This window comes from Carex rostrata, chromosome 24 (genome assembly GCF_964058835.1).
Source record: "Carex rostrata chromosome 24, lpCarRost1.2, whole genome shotgun sequence".
Lineage (NCBI taxonomy): Eukaryota > Viridiplantae > Streptophyta > Magnoliopsida > Poales > Cyperaceae > Carex > Carex rostrata.
The window spans coordinates 5,333,658-5,352,592 of record NC_135941.1 but is presented as its reverse complement, the minus strand read 5'-3'; the positions used below and the strand labels follow the sequence as shown (position 1 = coordinate 5,352,592).

General features: G+C 34.7%; 2 protein-coding genes and 1 long non-coding RNA gene across 5 annotated transcripts; 1 reads left to right on the top strand and 2 right to left on the bottom strand.

The window, feature by feature from the left end:
- The first annotated feature begins 1,917 nt into the window (after positions 1 to 1,917).
- On the top strand, positions 1,918 to 5,912 carry SCL1 (SCARECROW-like 1). 3 transcript variants are annotated; one of them, XM_078325449.1, is made up of 4 exons: positions 1,918 to 2,491; positions 2,695 to 4,128; positions 5,050 to 5,205; positions 5,442 to 5,912. In XM_078325449.1, exons 2-4 carry the CDS (start codon positions 2,759 to 2,761, stop codon positions 5,638 to 5,640), a joined length of 1,725 nt encoding a protein of 574 aa, XP_078181575.1. In that variant the 5' UTR covers positions 1,918 to 2,491; positions 2,695 to 2,758; the 3' UTR covers positions 5,641 to 5,912. The 3 variants fall into 3 exon arrangements, with proteins under 3 accessions (XP_078181575.1, XP_078181577.1, XP_078181576.1); XM_078325451.1 differs by having other exon boundaries at positions 1,939 to 2,096; XM_078325450.1 differs by having other exon boundaries at positions 2,001 to 2,339.
- Positions 5,913 to 11,329: 5,417 nt separating this feature from the next.
- On the bottom strand, positions 11,330 to 15,149 carry LOC144575301 (uncharacterized). Its single transcript, XM_078325390.1, has 6 exons — positions 14,852 to 15,149; positions 14,639 to 14,744; positions 13,994 to 14,205; positions 12,721 to 12,927; positions 12,041 to 12,445; positions 11,330 to 11,782 (listed from the first exon to the last, which is right to left on the bottom strand). Exons 1-6 carry the CDS (start codon positions 15,038 to 15,040, stop codon positions 11,513 to 11,515), a joined length of 1,389 nt encoding a protein of 462 aa, XP_078181516.1. The 5' UTR covers positions 15,041 to 15,149; the 3' UTR covers positions 11,330 to 11,512.
- Positions 15,150 to 16,035: 886 nt separating this feature from the next.
- On the bottom strand, positions 16,036 to 18,070 carry LOC144575939 (uncharacterized). The gene is made up of 4 exons (XR_013518567.1): positions 17,761 to 18,070; positions 17,324 to 17,467; positions 16,313 to 16,468; positions 16,036 to 16,146 (listed from the first exon to the last, which is right to left on the bottom strand). It is a non-coding gene; the product is annotated as an uncharacterized LOC144575939 (long non-coding RNA).
- Positions 18,071 to 18,935: the final 865 nt, after the last annotated feature.

Sequence of the window (18,935 nt, the reverse complement as noted above, 5' to 3'; positions counted from 1 at the left end):
AATTGATTTAAGAAATTTTTTATTTATATTTCATTGTTTTAAAGTAATTGATTTAAGATATTTTTTGTACCAATTGAAAATAACAAAAACAGAAAAAAAAAACATATTTTTTATTTATATTTATATTTTATTGTTTTAAAGTAAGAAAAAAATAACAAAAACAGAAAAAAAAACGGAAAAAAAAGAAAAAAAAAACGGAAAAAAAAAGAAAAAAAACAGAAAAAAAAAAGAAAAAAAAAATGGACTTACCCGGACCGCCCTACCCCTCAAGGGTACCGCGGGCACGGGTATAGAATGGGCAGGACACGGTTTTTGAAAAAAATATCCGAGATACCCGGCCCGAGATACCCGTATACCCGTCGTACTCGTGCCCGACCTCTACCCGTGCCCCTGCCGGATATACCCGGCCCGCCCGTGCCCTGCCCGAGATTAATACACTAATTGCCTCTACTCTGTGCAAACATTAATTACCTCTCTTTCCTTCTTTTTGATGATCTAAGAGTTGTCAGACTATCCATGTTAGGTCTACTTCTAATCTCTATCACTATTAATTTATTACCATATGCAACAGTGATGCTATAAAATATATTCAATCAGAGAGTATTATTTTTTTGAGTGAGGCTATGGTACTTTGCAAAGCATGAGAGATTTCGTATTATGGATTAATATTTTTAGTTACAAAATTCAAATAATTGAAGAACGGGTACTTAGGTTAGTGTTAGCTGGTTTGATCTTCAACTCTCTCATTCAAAAAAAAAAAATTAAATAATCAATTTGAACTGTTAAATACGATATCCATATAAAATGTACATGGAGACACAATTTTACATTTTTTAGATTATTTGATTGACTGTTAATCCATTAATTAGTTAATTGGTTGAGGTGGATTATATAATCTTTGAAAACAAAAATATAGATTTATAGTACTGACCGATCTGAGCTTTGCAAAATACCATAGCCTCACTTTATTTTTTATACAGTATAAATCCACCTGATTTTTTTTATTAATATCCTAAAAAATAAAGAAAATATCAAATATGCCCTGACTGCCCAAACGTGGAGCGGCCAAATTTTTCTACCAAACCGCCCCGCGTTGGGGCTGTCAACTTTTTTATTTTTTATTTTACTTTTGACCAAACTATTCAGGAGGGGGTGATCAGCTACATTACTTTTTTTAAGAGATCTTATGTAACATTGTTAATCATCTTATAATTATTTAAAAAATATTTCTTATTTTGGAGTCAATTATTAACCTAACTATTTTATGAAGGTGCTATCCTAAATTCATAGTTTTGTGCATTTATCTAAAAAAAACTTGAGTAACAGTAATTTGCCGACTAACCTAAATAAAAATCTTAAAGTGCTATTATAATAGCATATTTGACCAAATGTACCATATTATCTGTTTCTATTACTTCTATTCAAAGTTTTTCTAAGTACTCTTTTCACATAAGCATCACAGATTCAAGTCATAGTGATAAATAAATTATTCGGATTCGGTTCAGCGAGGTCAAAAATTCGTGATTCGGGAATGATTTGAAATTATCCGGATCAGAGATCTTAGTCCTGTAAGAGAGCAAAAATAAAAAAACCCAAAAAAAAATATTATGAAAAAATTTCGGAAAAAATTGTGAATAATTGGTAAAATTCGGAAAAAAATTTGTAAAATTCGTGAATTATTCGGGTTTAATTTGGTCAAAGTTTGGTTAACCAAATAATTCAACGTTCAGTTCGGCATCACTAAAAAAATAAATTATTCGAATTTAATTCGCAAATGTTGTGACTGTAAATTCAACAATCAACATAAGCATTATCAGTACTTGTGGATACAGAATTTTGCCACATAAAATCCTATAGTAGGTGGGTCTGATGGATAAGCCGCCAAAATAGACGCGTCTCGTTTTGACATTTCCTTTTCTATCCCTCTCTTTTTTTCTCTGTGCATTTGTGCGTTTTACACTACTATTTCTCTCTCATTTCTAGACACCTCACTGCCTTTCCTCTTTCCATCTCTTTCTGTCTCTCTCTCTTAACCTGCTGCCAATTCTACCTTTCTTTTCAAGTCTATCTTCTCTGCGTATTTGTCAAACCTTCTTGTAAGTCTCTTATCTGCAACTTTATTAGTCTACACATGTTCTTTCCCCTTCTCTTTTAGTTGTTGCTTAATTAGCTTGACCCCATATCCTACAATCAATACCTGGTTAAAATCTCAAATTGACTGTCGGTTACTCGGTTTCGTCTTGCTTGGTGCAATAAGTTCTTGAGTTTGCTTTCAACTTTTAATAGCTGGTAGTTTGGGCTTGATTTCGTTTGAATTGCCTCAAGGTGTGTTCTTTTGGGTAAGGGTTACTGAGTTGCGATCCTCACTATTGGTAGGAAAATTTGACAAATATGAGCATGAATTGAGAGAGAGAGAGAGAGAGAGAGAGAGAGAGAGAGAGAGAGAGGTGGTTTTTATGTAATTTTGTTTGGCTAAGTGAAGTCTGAAGAGGTATTAATTAATTTTGTACGGTTTTTATTATCCTTGAATTATTTTGCTTATTTAGTTCAACAAAAGTTTTTTGGATTCAGGTCCTTCATTTATGTGTGAGATTTTCTGTAATAAATCAAATTAAACTCAGGTTGCATATCTTTCAACTGTTAATACCAATTATTTTACTCAAATTCCTTTTCAGTAACAATTTCTTTTTTCAGGAAAAATATTACCAGTAGAGAATTGTAGAAGGAGAAACGAAAAGAGGGGAAGTAAAGGAAAATTATGTCTCTAATAAGAGCAGCAGCTGAGTCAGCTGCCTATGGCGGGTCCAACCTCTATGCCCGCAAAGGCACTCCGAACCGGTCAGGTTTGTATCATTATGGACTGGAGACATACAGCCCCGATTTCTACACTGAACCGTACATCTCCAGTTCATCGCCACTTTCCAACTCATCCGAGCCCTCCTTTCCTGGTTCCCTCTATGACCTCCAAGTCTCCTCAAACCTCCACCAACTAATGGCAAACTCCAACAATTCTCCCATAATTCTAGACGGAAGTTCTTCTTCCTTCAACAATTCGATAAGCAGTTCCAACATATCACATCAGAGCCCGCAGTCAGTGTTGGTCTCAGACAATCAAAACAGCCCGAATTTTGATATTCAAATGGATAATATGGAATTTGATGAGGATGATATTCAGCTGAAGCTTCAGGAGCTAGAGCATGCCTTACTAGGTGATGCTGATACCGATTTAATCGACCCGTACCAGGTGTTGGATCTCGACCGAGAACCCGTTTGGGAGACCTCCATTAAGGAAATACGACCCGCACCAGCTTCTCCCAAAGAGTATTCTTCGGAGTCAAGTGTGAGTTGCAATGGAGAGGCATCCACACCTAAACAATTGCTTTTTGATTGCGCGGCTGCAATTTCAGAGGGGAGCATAGTGATTGCAAATAACATAATAAATGAGCTAAGAAAACAAGTGTCAATCCAAGGTGACCCGCCTCAGCGCCTGGCTGCTTACCTAACTGAGGGTTTGGCAGCCCGGATAGAAATCTCAGGCAATGGCATCTATAAGGCCCTGAAATGCAGAGAACCCCCCAGTTCATACCAGCTGTCGGCAATGCAAATCCTCTTTGAAGTGTGCCCGTGCTTCCGTTTCGGCTTCATGGCCGCAAATTATGCGATAATTGAAGCATGCAGAGGTGAACAAAAGTTGCACATAATTGATTTCGATATCAACCAAGGAACCCAATATATCAACCTGATTCAGGCACTAGCTTCCCATCCTAACAAACCAAGAAAGCTGCGCATTACTGGAATTGATGACCCTGAGTCAGTACAGAGGAAGATCGGTGGATTGAGAATTATTGGCCAGAGGCTAGAGAAGCTTGCAGAGGATTGTAAGATCGAGTTTGAATTTCATGCTATAGCAGGCCAGGTTAGTGAAATCGGGCCTGAGATGTTAGAATGTAGGAGGGGGGAAGTGTTGGTTGTGAATTTCGCATTTCAGTTGCACCACATGCCTGATGAGAGTGTTTCTACGGTAAATGAGAGGGATAGGTTGCTTAGGATGGTTAAGGGTCTCAGGCCAAAGCTTGTTACAGTTGTGGAGCAGGATGTCAATGCCAATACTGCACCTTTTTATACTAGGTAATACCGAACTTCTTATTTTAGGTATAGTTATTTTGGAGTTCTTGTTCCTTTCTAAATGGTAGAAGTAGACATCCAAGTGAGAAAACAATTGTTTTCCATTATGCATTTTATAAATGGTAAAATTTCAAAAGAAAAAAACCATCTCCTATTTCTTATTTTTTATTGGAAATACCCGCATGTCTGTGCAAATAACTTTTCCTGAAATATGCTCAAATACCCCTCCAGTTAATCACTGCTCCTACTCCTTTCTTGAGAATAAAAATGCCTCTTAAGTACCTTGAACCTAGCCTTTCTTACTGTGTGACCAATTACATATTGCCATACATTCCATAAATGCTGAAGTCTAATGGCCTGGAATTGGTCAGAGTTGTTTTGTTTTTCTTGTGTTCTACTTTACTTTTTTTTTTTTGTTTGTTTGTTGCCTTCATTACTTCACATTATTTCTAAGGACTTATTTGGATAGTTATGCATATTTTTTTATTTTCTTTGATTCAGGAAAAATTTAGGACAAAAAAGAAATGGATGCTGGGATTGGAAAAAATGTTTGAAAGTTGCGAAAATTTAACCTAAATTATTCACTTTCAATCACAAGTCAACAAAAAAATAAATCAATTGAAAGCTAAAAAAAAAAGATAAATGAATCATTTTTTTTTCTTTTTCCTCATGAACTCCTTAAAATTATTGTCCCTAAAAATTTCCCGTACTTTCCAAAGTTGGATCAAAACGGTAATTTGTCTTCTACTTCTGAAAACTTGGCAACAATTCCGAAATTGGCTTTTTCACAAGTTCAGTCCCTACAAATTTCCTATTCCAAAAAAATGTGCAAACCATCCAAACAACTCTAATATTTGAAAGGCCAAAAGTAGATATGGTTTTCCAGAAAAATTACTGACGTGCGATATGGGTATTGTACAATAGGTTTGTGGAGGTGTACAACTACTATTCTGCAATTTTTGAATCACTTGATGCAACTCTACCGAGAGATAGTGCCGATAGATTGAATGTTGAGAGACAGTGTCTGGCACGTGATATTGTTAATATCGTGGCCTGTGAAGGGCCTGACAGAATTGAGAGGTAATTCTTATCTCTCTTTCTTAAGAACAATTAAAACACATTAGTATGGAAAAATCATCAATCTAATTTAGATATACACAAGCCCCAATTCTGTAATGTTTTTAAATCACCCTTATGTTAAAAAAAAAAATTCACTCCTGTAGTCTAATTATCAAAAATTCCCTTGGTATTGGCCGTTTGCATAAATGTACCCGAACTTCAAAATAACCATGTCCATAAATTATATTTATGTATAGGTACGAAACAGCAGGAAAATGGAAGGCTAGGATGACGATGGCCGGGTTCGTCTCGTCTCCATTTAATTCTAGTGTTGCTACAAACATAAGAACTCTGCTCAAGTCATATTGTGATCGGTATCAGTTTGAGGAGGAACCGGGTTCATTTCATTTCGGCTGGGAGAACAAAATTTTGGTAGTTGCCTCGGCTTGGAAATAGACGATCCACAGAGTTGAAAAATGCCCCTAGTCTCCTTTTGTAAAATACATCTTTAATGAAAATTAGAGCCCATGTTGACAGTGTATCTTTTTTTAACCGAGCCTGATGTCTTTTGGTTGGTTTTTTAAGTTAGTTTATGATGATGATGGTGTGTTACTGTTACTAGATAGATGTCTGCATTGACCAAATTAAACCGAATGAGAACGGTTTTTATTATAATTTTTGTATGTTAGCTTAAAGTTAATGAAAAGACTTGCTGCAGTGCCCTTGTATATTTGATTATTAGTTATATTTTAATTTAGTTGTGAAGCTATCTAATAAAATCCTACCTAAACCTACCTACTGTCAGCGCTTGAATGGTTATGGTGTTGTTTCGTTCTCTTATTTTATATTTTAACTGGACAAGTTTATCTAGTAATAAAGAAGACTCGGTGTTTTTTCACTTGCATAATAAATTTATATAACTGGGTTTGGTTCATTTTAGTAATATTAATAATATATTATTAAAAGAACAAATAATTGAAACAAAATAGTAGTATCTTTTTTTTATGCTTGTGGTGTTATAAACAATAGTGATGACATGCTTTTGATTGTAAATTGAGTTGTAGACTTGTAGTGTTTATTTAATTACAAAATTCGAAACTCCTAATTCAATTTATGCTTTAATTCTGTTTTGTTTGGTTTACAGTTTGCATTTTTTAATATTCTTCTTTTTTTTGGATATATTATGTGGTGCAAACTCCAGATACAACAATTAAAACCACAGTAACAAGATTTGTGAATTATTCACGAATTATTTGGATTTGAACCGTCGACAAATCAATCCATGTATTATTAGTTATGCTCAGATTTTATGAATTATACCCGAATTATTCTCTAGACTAAAAAATATCTTAGTATATATTTTTTTGGGCTTTTTTATGGGACTAAGATCTCCGGTCCGAACTCAGTATAAAATTTCGAATTATGTCTTGATTATTCTCAAATCACAAACTTTTAATCTTGTTGAATTTTATTTATGAATCATTAAGTTGTCATTAAAAACTACGGTTAGAGTAGGGCTGTAAATGAGCTCAGTTTGAGCAAGTTACCTCCAACTCATGCTCAGGTCATTTAGTTAATGAGCGAGTCAATTCGAGTTGAGATGGCAATAACGAGCAGTAAAGCCAACTCAAGTTCAGATCTTACCAATTCGAATTGGCTCACAACTTGTTTGACCAATCAAATTCTTTAGTTATAGTTATATACTAGTAAAAGTTTATCTAAATACAAATAATTCAAATGGCTTAGTAAGATTTTATCTAAATACAAATAATTCAAACATTATTAACAATACAACTAGTTAGAGTGTAAATGAGTGCGTTAAAGCGAGCAGTTAGTGAACGAGTTATGAGTTTGAGTGATTTTGTATAGCCCCTAGTTAGAGTGTGGTAGAATGACTCGTTATACAATTAATCATAAAAGACCTTATAGGAAGAATCGTGATGCCTAGATTGCGTGGTCAAACGTGGTTTGTGCGTGGTAAGGCCATGCTCAGCCGCGTTACTGTTCCCGTGGGGAAAAAAAAATTCAGTCACGGAAACAGTAAAAAGAGTTCAAATTTTCATTTTTCCTATATCCACACTCATTTCATCGGTGCGCCGAACAGAGCCGCCCGCACGTGCTTGGCAAGTTGGCAGCCTAATCAGGACCGACGCTAAGTAGTTTTGTCCGATTTTTTTTTTCATAAACAATAACGAAAGGAAGTTAAATCCGTACCACCACTCATGGAAATTGATTATAATGTTAAATTTTAAGTTTATCTTTATTTTACTGATTGTCAAAATATCAATATAATTTATTTTGATAGGTATAAATGTATAATAGATTTATACGGAACCAGTATTTTTTTAGTAGGTTTCAAGGGAAAGGAATAGAGCTAGATATTTCAGAATTTATTTTCTTACAACATTAACCGAATTAACTAGATATGTTAACAGTAAAAAAAAGTTAGGCCAAAATGAATAGTACTAGCCAAATAAAGAAAAAAAGCTGACCAGGATGAATTATACTGGCCGAAAAAAATATCTTCCGACATTTTCAGTAAGTGATGCTAATGATTTAAAATATTATATTTACTGAATCCATATAAATAGAAAAACGTGTTGTCTCATGGCGTGATTAAAATATGGTCATGACATGTAAATAATCATGTAACACGTCGTGTTCAAATGTACCGTAATTTGCGTAAATATTTGTTCATAATTTAAGTTAGTTTATTTAAGATCCATCACTTAATCAAGATCTAATAGTTCTAATTATATATGTATTGTATGATCATGTGATGTACTGTGTCATGATCAGATATTTTGCGTGACGAATTGTGCTATACTAAATTTTCATAAATTAATTACGACATACAAATAGTCACGACACGAAACAGACAAGTTACAACATGTAACTAACACGTATGCCGTACTGTTATGTACCGTAACTGTATCATTCTGTATTGAAATCAGCTTTGTGTATTAATTTTTTTTGGTCAAATTTCTAGTGTACCCATTCAAAAATTTGAAATAGCTAATTTTTCCATCAAAACACTCTAATATCCAATATCTCCATTAAAATTCCATTTTCTTTCTTCTATCCCCTTTTAATTATTTAAACTTTTATTTATTTATTCTAAAATTTAAAATGACCATTATACCCTCCTCTAATATTAATTTTAAATGAAGTTGTCCATAATTATATTCCTGCTCTTCTTCGTTCTTCATCACGGAGTTCACTGCACAAAATGCTTAAACTAGCAAGTCAGGAGCGGATTTACGTATCTGTCAGGGGGTGCTAAGCCATCCTATGATTTTAAAATTCTTAATTATGTATATTAAACTTTTGAGTTTTTTGGACTTTTATATACTTTAGCACCCCTCAAAAACTAACAAATGTTTATTTGTAGTCTAGTGGTTTGAATTCTAATTGTTATGTTTGAATTCATGGGTTCAATTTCCACTAGCAACATTTTTTTAATCTTTTTCACATATTATATTTTATAAATTAGCCCCCCTTATTTAAATTTTTCTAGTTCCGCCCTGCTAGCAACACCACAAAATTAGAGAAAAGAGAGATTATACATTCACCCCAATTGAACTCCATCTCCATCTTCATCTCCGATGTGTGTTTAACTGTTTATTTTATTGATGTATCGTGTATAGAGAAGTACATGAGTGGAGCATCCAGAGACCCAGTTTATAGATTTAATTAAAGGTTAGTGGAAAAGATAAGACAGCTTAGAGTTTGGGAGAAAATATCGGAGACAAGCAAGCAAGAAAGAGCTCTCAGCTCAAATCAATTTCACAATAGTGTTTTTCATTAATAAGTCAAATTAGTGGATTAATAAAATTTATTATATCACCTTCATTCATACATCTCCTCTTCCTTTCCACTATTCTTTGTCTTTTTCTTCAACCGATGCCTTTCCTTTCAAGCAATTATTAAAGTATTATCTGTACTAGACGGAGCAATTATTTATTTACTTACGAGTTTATGTAAAATAGATAGGAATAAATACTAGTCGATCACTGTACAACAACAATTCTTTACTATACTATATTTATAACTGGGAACTAGTACTTATCCCTATACTTAATTACGGAATGGGATCAGCTGTTCTTCAATTTCCTCCTCTTTGAAGTGAGAGATAGAGAATAAAAAGGATAGCAGGTTCTTGCTTTTCCTTTGAGAAAAGCAGCGGATGCTGATCTCTTAATTACCTTTGACACTTATCCTACTTTCTTCACAGCCTTAATTTCTTAACAAGCGGGGTTGCAAGGAGAGGGAGAGAGAAATGGTGATGGGGGCAAAAGTAGGGATATATAGCTCCCATGGCGGGTTGGAGTCACTCACATGATCTCTTTCCCCCAAACGGGTCGCTAATTTTCTCCAGAAAATTTAGTGGTGAAGGGGACAATTCCATATAAAATTAGAGGGTATAATGGTCATTTTAATTTTAAAAATAATTTAATAAAAGCTTAAATGATTAAAAGGGGATAGAAGAAATTAGATGAAATTTTAATGGGATATTGAATATTAGAGTGTTTTGATGAGAAAATTACTGTTTCAAATTTTCGAACGGATACACTAGAAATTTTTTTTTCTACTGTATGAACCAATAAGGAAATCCGATTTTGTTTGGATATGTCCCCGGATCGGCTGTGTCTATGTCCTTGTGGAATTCCGTGTTGTAGTTACTAATTTGTAAATTTAACATCCTGCACGGTAAGTTGCGAAGTCTTGAGTAGTCCAATAAATTTTCTGAAATAACTTTAGGCCAAAACAAGTCGGACACGTGTCGGATACGAATCTGACATGGTCAAATGAAGGAGACGACCCGGTCAAAGTTCACGACCCGTTTTTGGTGTCATACACACCGTTGACTGCAGCAGAGACGGCGCACAGCATCTATGACCATCACACAACGCATTGCGGCAAGCGGGTACACCGTAGTGAGTGCGTATCCTCTGAGATATCTCATATTTTGCGTGACCGACGTGTCCGGTTCCTATTCGCGGATAGCACGGGGGCCAGTATTATTAGAGATTTGAGATTCGTGCAGAACGTATTTAAACGGTTAGGATTTCCCAGAAAGTGACGCAAAATATGAGATATCTCAGAGGATACGAATTACACCGTAGTACCATACACGACATATTCAACACCAATCTTTTCCTCAAAAAAAAAAAAAAAAACACTAATCTTTTCAAAGATTATATTCTAGGCAAAAATTATACAAAAAAGCTCATCATGCAAAGGCAGTTTGATTATTTTTATCGCACTAGCTACCTACATGTATAATGTATTGATATCTTATTTCCTGCTGATGATATCTTATATGTTGTCTTATAAATACTCGCCTCGTATTTGTGAACAAAATGAGTTCAGTATTGAATATGTTATGTTGTTATGAAACAATTTTGATACTTATCTATTTTGTTAGTGATTGAACCTTAAAAATATATAAAATCGTGTTAAATGACACATAGCAAATATACTTTTCTGTTTTTTCTTCGTTTTGATCCTATAAATTTGAGTATCTTTTGAAGATATTATTTAAAATATATTGTACAATACAGCTCACAGTTTGTTTGCTTAATAGTATTCTACTGCATTACAGAAGATATATGATACTAAGAAAATATTTCCAAACGTTTTTTTGGTTTCTTTGAAGACTGTTTGTTTATAATTTTTTTTTTTAAAACCATTTGAATTTATGCATTGTGTTATATTAATGCCAACCTTTTGTTGTTTTTATTATTTGTGTCACCTAAGCATGATATAAAATTACTGACATAAATTTCTCTCTGACTTTGAATACATTTTGTATTCTTAATTATTACTTTTATTACAAGTTTTTTGGAGTAATTTTAAGTTAAAAGTTCTTTTACATTTATTTTTAAATTCAGATGGTTTTTTTATTACATGTGTAATTCTACTAAAAATCAAATAACTACATTACAAGAATAAAAGTAAAAAAAATCTGCTAACTTAAACTGCACAGTATTATTATCAACTAAATGCAACTGAAACGCCGAAAAATTTCATACCTAATTTATATACATTTCAGTTTTGTTTGGAACTAACTGATTGCACAAAAATGTACCGAATGCAGAGGATGTTCGGTTTTTTCCAGCAGAAAACTTAATCAAGAACTACCTTAGTCATTGCTTATCATAGTATTTTTATATATCAAATTGTTTTACAAATGTTCAATCTATATGAATCTCTATGAACATAAAAATTGACTAGCTAGAAGAACACTTAATAACAACCAAATTCTCATAAATGAATAAAGTGAAACTACATGTTCTCTATGCTATATGATGAATTTATTGCACTTTTAATTTGATGATTTATGACTTATCTTAACCCGTTTTGAAGCCTCCATCAACTCAACCAATGAGGGCAAGGGCCTTGGTACTGGTACATTTCTCGACCTGTAAAGACGTCTCAAGCTTTCATTCAATTCCTTCGGTGAACCAATGCAATTTCTATCCCTTTCAACTCGTAGATCCTTTTTCTCCTTTTCTAATTGCTCTGTACTTTCTCCCTCATCAATTCCATCTTCAACTTGCAATTCTTCAGTGCTTCTTTCTCCATTCTTTTCTTTCTTATCTACATGTAACTCTGCTGTGCTCTTTTCCACAGTCCTCAACTCTTCCATTAGACTACTCTCTCCATCAGATTCAAGGTTACAAAGTTCATGAGAAATATATTCTGAATTATCTTCATCAATTGTTACTAATTCATCTAAAATACCAAACCTTGCTCTTCCAAACAAGGTTATTGGTTGGGTTAACTCTAATTTGATCTCAACTGGTTCCAATACTTCAGCTGGAACATCATCTATCGATACCGGCAGAGGTACCATCTCATTCTTTGCTAAAGTAGGATCCAAGATGGTATTTTTGAACGAAAATTTAAAAATCCTCCATAACGGGTCATCAGGAATCCAACGAGTTGTAAAACAATGCTTCTTCACATATGATAATTCCATGGCCAGAGAAGGTGGGGTTGTGGATATGACCCATTTTGGTTGAAGAAGCTGCAGTGCCAATTCCAGTTCTTCACGTGAAGAGTGGATAGAGAAGCATGCATGCCATACACCAAATTCATCCTGCTCGGATTCTGTTAGGCTGGGTGTGTGGGCCCTAGCCTTGCTGGCATACCACTGGGTTGAAGGCCGGATGAAAAGTGGTTTTGGCTGGTGGTTGATTTGTGCATTTATTAGGGTTTCTCTTGCTCTTTGGTACATCCCCTGAAACCGCACTACCTTAAAAGAAAGCAAATTGGTTAGATAGATTATGGCTGTCAACATTTGATGCAACCTAACCAGTTGACCTATATTGAGAACCCAAAATTGTTGAACCAAGGGAGCAGGTAATTTATGGTTTGGGTATCAGACCCTAATTATTTTTTTACCAATAAGCAATAAAAATTAAGTTATTTCTCTTTACTATACATAGTTATTATTGTCAGTGCCAATTATACAAATAACACAATGCTAACACACCCAACATATTACCAACCCTAACAGGTTGCACACACCTGGAAGCGAGAGGATGGATCATTAGAGACTACATGTGGAGCAGTGAGAGCAAGAGTGTTAAAGCAATCAGGGGACGTTGACTGGTCAACAAAAATTTTAGAGCCAAATGTTCTGGATACTTCGATTAGGATCTCTTCATGGCCTAGGAGATCACATGCCAGGTACACAAGAGGGGCATGTGGGTGCTTCCAGATGCAATTTATCACCTGCAATTACTGATGCATTAAAAATTGCAATTTAATCCCTAAAAGATAAAGAACTGTTAAAAATCAGGCATTCTAGACATCAGATGCTGCAGTACCAGATCTGCAAGTCTGCCTCAACTAACTATCATTTGTGCATTTGTGTACAAACTAAAACATAAATTTAACCATATTTTACTTCATTATCTATAACTTTTTCATTTTATCTTCAATTTAACACAATGACCTCAGCTCACCAATAGTCATTCAACAAGCACTCATTAAGACATAAAGAAAACATGTTTTTTAACATTCTATTCTCTCTGGCAAAATGAAACACAAGAAAGTATCAGATTACCCTACACCATGAAACCATCTACCATTTAACCTAACATTGCATTCATTAAGAATTATATAGCCTGGTCTATGACAGCTATAATGAGCAGTTTACTTGGATTTGACCATAGAAACCCCTGACTGCATTTTTTCAAGAAAGAGAGATACCACCAATAGCAATGGGTGATGGAAGGAAGGCCTTTTCAGTGACCAAGAGTGACGGAGAAGGTTGTCAAATAAGACATGTTTCTTAATGAATGGCTCTTCCAGAGAAGAAGAAGAAGAAGAAGAGAAGAAGAACTAATTGGACTGATCCCTTTCTCTCCCAGTACAAAATACTCGTCTTATTTACAATAACTGAAAAGCTAAACCTGGACTTTACATGTCAGAAGTATAAGTAAGGCTTTTGCATGTTTGTTGGATATATCATTTCAAGTAGGAGACAAACAGATAGACCTGATAATAATGTACAACGAATGACTGGATCTAAATAATCATATCATTGGAGATATCTCATCTGTAATTGTCTTTTTGGTAGATGGATAGATATATGGTCATAATATGATAAATGAAAGGGATTGGTGTAATGATTTAGTAATATGACCTCCAGATAACATAGCCCCAATAATGCAATTGTGAAGGAATTTCTCAACATAATTACAACGGGCTTCATTCAACCAATAGCTGTCCCATAATGCCCCAATTTTACAAAAAAGGGAAACAAAAATGTGAAAAGGATAAAAGAGATTGATACCTGTTGGATCGCGGACTGTTTCGTTGGGAGTTTGAGAAAGCATCTACCAAAAGTGCAATCAAGAAAAATAAAATCAAACCGAGACACCATTTCCTTCCCTCTCTTTGTTACGTATTTTAATGGAAGATCTTGTAAGCAATCAGGAGTAAGCCGGCAATCACCAGTGTGTAAAATATTTCCAAAAATGCCCTCAAATATAAACATAACTGCACCTGTACTATAAGAAATTGAATCAATTCCGATGCTTCATCTGATTCGATACTAGAAAAGTAGAAATTCACTCAAATTCACCATCATGTAAAAGACCAGTAGTCACTCAAATTCACTACCAGTTGCTTCTGTATTAAATTCCAATGTAAATTAGGGGAGTAATGCTTATTGAAAAATAAAGCGACTCTGCTTATATATCAGTACAGGACCTTCCTGGTCAGGTTTGGTGCCAGTGGGTGCTGGCCATAGTTATCACATATTTTACAAGATGAAGTATTTATCAGCAATAAATATTAAATATACAGGACTTCCCAACTTAGATTTTAATTACACACGGCACCAAATTCAACTTAAATTAGACAACAGTCACAAGGTTGTCGAATCAAATTAAAACCAGAGAGAAATTCACAGTGTAAACAGGAAACAAGTCAATACCAGAACAATGGTTAGCATCGCAAACCGTGACTGAAAAATCACCATCTGCATCATTTATGACAAATGTCTCACCCACCTTAATCTCCACAAAAATAGCCTCGTCAAGCTTAAGAAAACAAAGTAAGAAATATATGACAAGTTTTTAGCTTAACGTTTTGATTGCTACATGAATTCTTGCAACTTTTAAGATAAAGAGTGGAAAAGAAAAATAACCCGAGGGTAATAATTGAGAACGATGGCAATGGTAACACGTGTAGCATAGATCGGATACGAGGCTCGGGACTCGATACCTGCGAGGTGGTCCCGGTGGGCGTGACTCAGAAAGTGGTATCGCTTCCCATCGCTCTCAGAGCTCCACGTGTCCACCGCGAACGGAAGCCCCTTGGGCATTTCGACGGGCATGGCTTCTCCTCCTTATTTCTGATCGTTAGTTATTTATTCTTCCTTATTCTTGCGTTTATTCCCGCCGAAGGAGTCGACGCTTTTGTATGATTGTATCACGTTTCATTCTTCCCAGAGAAGGAAGGACAATTGGATCCCGGTTTGTGTAAATGTTCGTTTTGCTGACCCGAACTGACGTGTCCAGTTTGCTCGGGTAGTATATTATTCGGAACACAACTAACTCGTGATAGGCCCATGGGCCGAAAGCATAATTACATCTCAAAAGGGTCCAATCTTATCGGGCCCTCTATGTGGATCTGAGCTTGCCCAAATAGGCTCTAGGCCTCTACACTGAACGACGAAGCTCCTATTCTTGACTCTGGGGCTCTGGGGCTCTGGGCCCGGAGAAGACTTTCTTTACAATAATTGGGCTAAACACAGTAGAAGATACTTATTTATTTATTTTTCCTTTTTTTTTTTTTTTTCTCACATCTGACATCTCCAACTATACTAAAGATTTCAATGAGTGCATTAAGAAGAATTCCTCCAAGGACACGATGGTATAAAATACGGTTTTGTACGCTCAAGATCCTATACAAGAGTTAAATTGCAAAGTTGGTTTTAACATGTTGCCAAAGATTTATGCTTAATGTATGTTTTTTCTTATATGTTCACATTTTTTTTCAAAATAAATTTGTCTGAAGCTTTCAAGATGTCAACAACACTTTGATGTTTCCTTTTATGTGACCACTAGAATACTCCATAAAATGTAACTGATAAGAAATTATACACGGTTACTTCATGAAAAGATGCGTAAATTCATAGCTTCTTTGACTAAACTAAGTACATCATACTTTCTAAGTATAATTAAAGGAACTGATGAGATATAGCAATGGCCAATTAAAACTAAAAGAAAAATTATAAACACGCAGTAGAAAACTAGTTAGCTAGCCATGCTAACTATTTACCTATTAAAATGAATAAATTGCTATACTAATCTAGTAAGTAAACCCCTTTTGCAAGTATTCGACCAGCTGGAGGAGTATTTCCCTCTCCCTCGTCAAATTAGCATTATCTTGGGCTAGTTGAGACTTGCTAGCAAGCAACACCTCCACCTCACATCGCAGCTGAAAAGAAAAAAAAAACAGGAAAAGTTAACAAAAATCGACCATCAATGGCATTGTCTTAATTAGTTATAAATGACGTTGTGGAGTATCAGTACCCAATAGCTTAATAACCGTGATTCCAAATTATAATTTGGAATGCAATAGAATCTAGAGTGAGTAAAATTACCAGGCCGTCTTCTTCAGCTTGCATGTTGGCTCTCAACCACTGGTTTTCATCTTGTAACAACTCACACCTTGCTTGCACAATGTTAAGTTGAGACTTAACATAGTTCAGCTCTTTCCTAAGTAAGGCTAATGTAGCCTTTGTTTTCGCAGACACCACCTGGAGTTGTGATGTATAAAACAATCAAATTCAGTGGCGGAACTACCTCTATGAATTGAAACTTTTCAATTTTGTCCTTTAAATTTTTTAATTTTTACAAAATTATTACTATTAACTCCCCTCGTAAAATGAAATTACATGACATCTATTGACTATTATTTAGCCACCCCTATCTCAATTCAAATTCAAGTCATATAATATATAATTATAATAATATAATTTCAATGCCATACTGTAATGTGATCTCCTCAAAGTTTAAACAATTTGACACCAAAATGATACAATCCCAGATACTATCCAGGTCAAATACCATACTTCAATCACACGAAAGTCTGGTTCTAGGTTAAGAAGAGTAAAACAGTGCCACTGCCCCTCCTGTCGCAGTACCAGTTAGGACTCAGGAGCATGTAATACTGATTTGTAATAACTAACTGGTAATCAAATTTCTGATGCTAAAATGTAAACAGTATGTAACTAACAACCAGACTTAAATCAAAGTCACCCCCACCCCAAAAACGTATACTTGATACCTTAATTATTGACAATTTTGCCTATCCTTGTATTAAATTTACACCCCTCCCCCAAAAAGAGAATAATGAGCAAAAATTAAGACAAAATGTTGTATTTCAATATGATTCTGTGTTTGCATGTATTGGTTAGAATATGATTTGGTTTGTTCAAGATGTAGAAGCCAGGTACAACTTAGAAATTCATGCAACATCCTGTTCTAGTATTGGAATGTTGTTTACAAATTCAGAAAAAATATGGGTGTTAGATGCAAGTATGAGACAGATAGTGCACTTGCAGTAAAAAGTTTGGTATAATTTTTAACTTTTTTCAGAAAGAAAAACTAACAGTTTGTGCTTTGTTGAGGTCAGTATGCTTCACCAAGTGGCCAGAGATTGGCACATCCCTTCTCTCATCTGACAACACATGATGTCTCTTCCTTTTGTGCTCTTCACCATCTCTTGCAGTCAAATTTGCAAAACAACTTGCTTCCTACAGTAGAAAGAAAAAACAAAAAGAGATAACAAGTTGTTAATTTTTGAGAAATTGAACAGTAGTATAAATATAAACAAGCAATTAGGCATCCAACACTGTAGCAGTATTGCAAAACTATTCTATACATTTTGACACACAAACAAAACAATCAGTATTATCATTTAGTTTCAGTTGTTTACATTATTTGTTTGTATTTGTATTTGTTCCAGTTCTTATAATCTGATCAAGACAAGTAAACATGAAAGTTATAGTAAAAATGTAAAACAGTGAATTGAATTGAAGAAAATGACCTGCTCAGTTACAGATAAAGTGTTACAGAGGTGTAATGAATCTTCTCTGAGCCTCTTCCTTTGATTAGGTCTCACATTGGTCTAAATGAAAAAGTACAAAAGAAGTTATTTCAAGATTTTCAAGGTTGTTATTGGTTGAAATAAAAATGAAAAAGTTGTATGTAATAATAAATTGTTGTACCTACTGTTGGGAAAAATAAAGAATTTGCATGTATGCACTAATGCACCAAAAAGCATTTTCTCTTAATGCCGCCAATAAAATATTTATTGCCAAATTAAATTAATCTAAAATCAAACAAAGTGGATCAATGTGTCAAGTCCTGAATTGATGAATTGTTTCTAGAATTTAAAAATTCAAGACTCGGGGGGAACAGGGAACTTCTTTTTTAGCAACATCAATTTTGTTTTAACATTTGAGTGTTATTTTAAAAGAAAATTCAAAATTGTATCAACTTCAAAAATTATCATTTCTCTCAAAGGATCCTGACTATTACAAGTTTACAACAGAAAAAAATATTGAGAAAGGAAAATGCATTATCATAACTTTTCTCGAAACTTGAACTCAGAATTCTGAGTGAGAACAATCAAAATCTCCAATAGAAAGAAGGTACCTCATAGAGATTGCTTATGTTGGTACTTATTGTCGATCTCTTTGTCCCTCTGCTCGAATCGCACTCATCTTCACTACTGTCAATGAGACAAAAAGGAAACAAAGAAAAGAAATCAGCAATGCTGTACACGATAAACACCAGAGGATACAAAGAAGTTGCAAGAAGAAAAACCCTGAAATATTGATAACTTTACCATTGGTAACAAGACATGGTGGAGGAGGTGCTGCCTAAGACGACCGACTCACTATCAGAGAAGGAGGAGAATGAGTCGGCGCGGCTCTGACAAGTGGGGCCGTGTGTACGGACATTTCTCTGACGACAAAGAGAATCCTCATTCCCGGCGAAACAGGAGGAGAATAGCTTTACGATGTAGGGAAGATTTGCCATGGTGTGTTTCTTGAATGGATTATGAAAAAAAAAGGAGGAGGAGGGATTGTAGTAGAGAATTAATTTGTTGGTCTCTCTCTGTTTCTCTCTTTAATTGTCAATTGTATTTCGTTCTTGCATCTTTCTAGTTCATCGCCAGTTCATTTAAAGAGTGAACAGTGGGTTCTCTCCAATTCT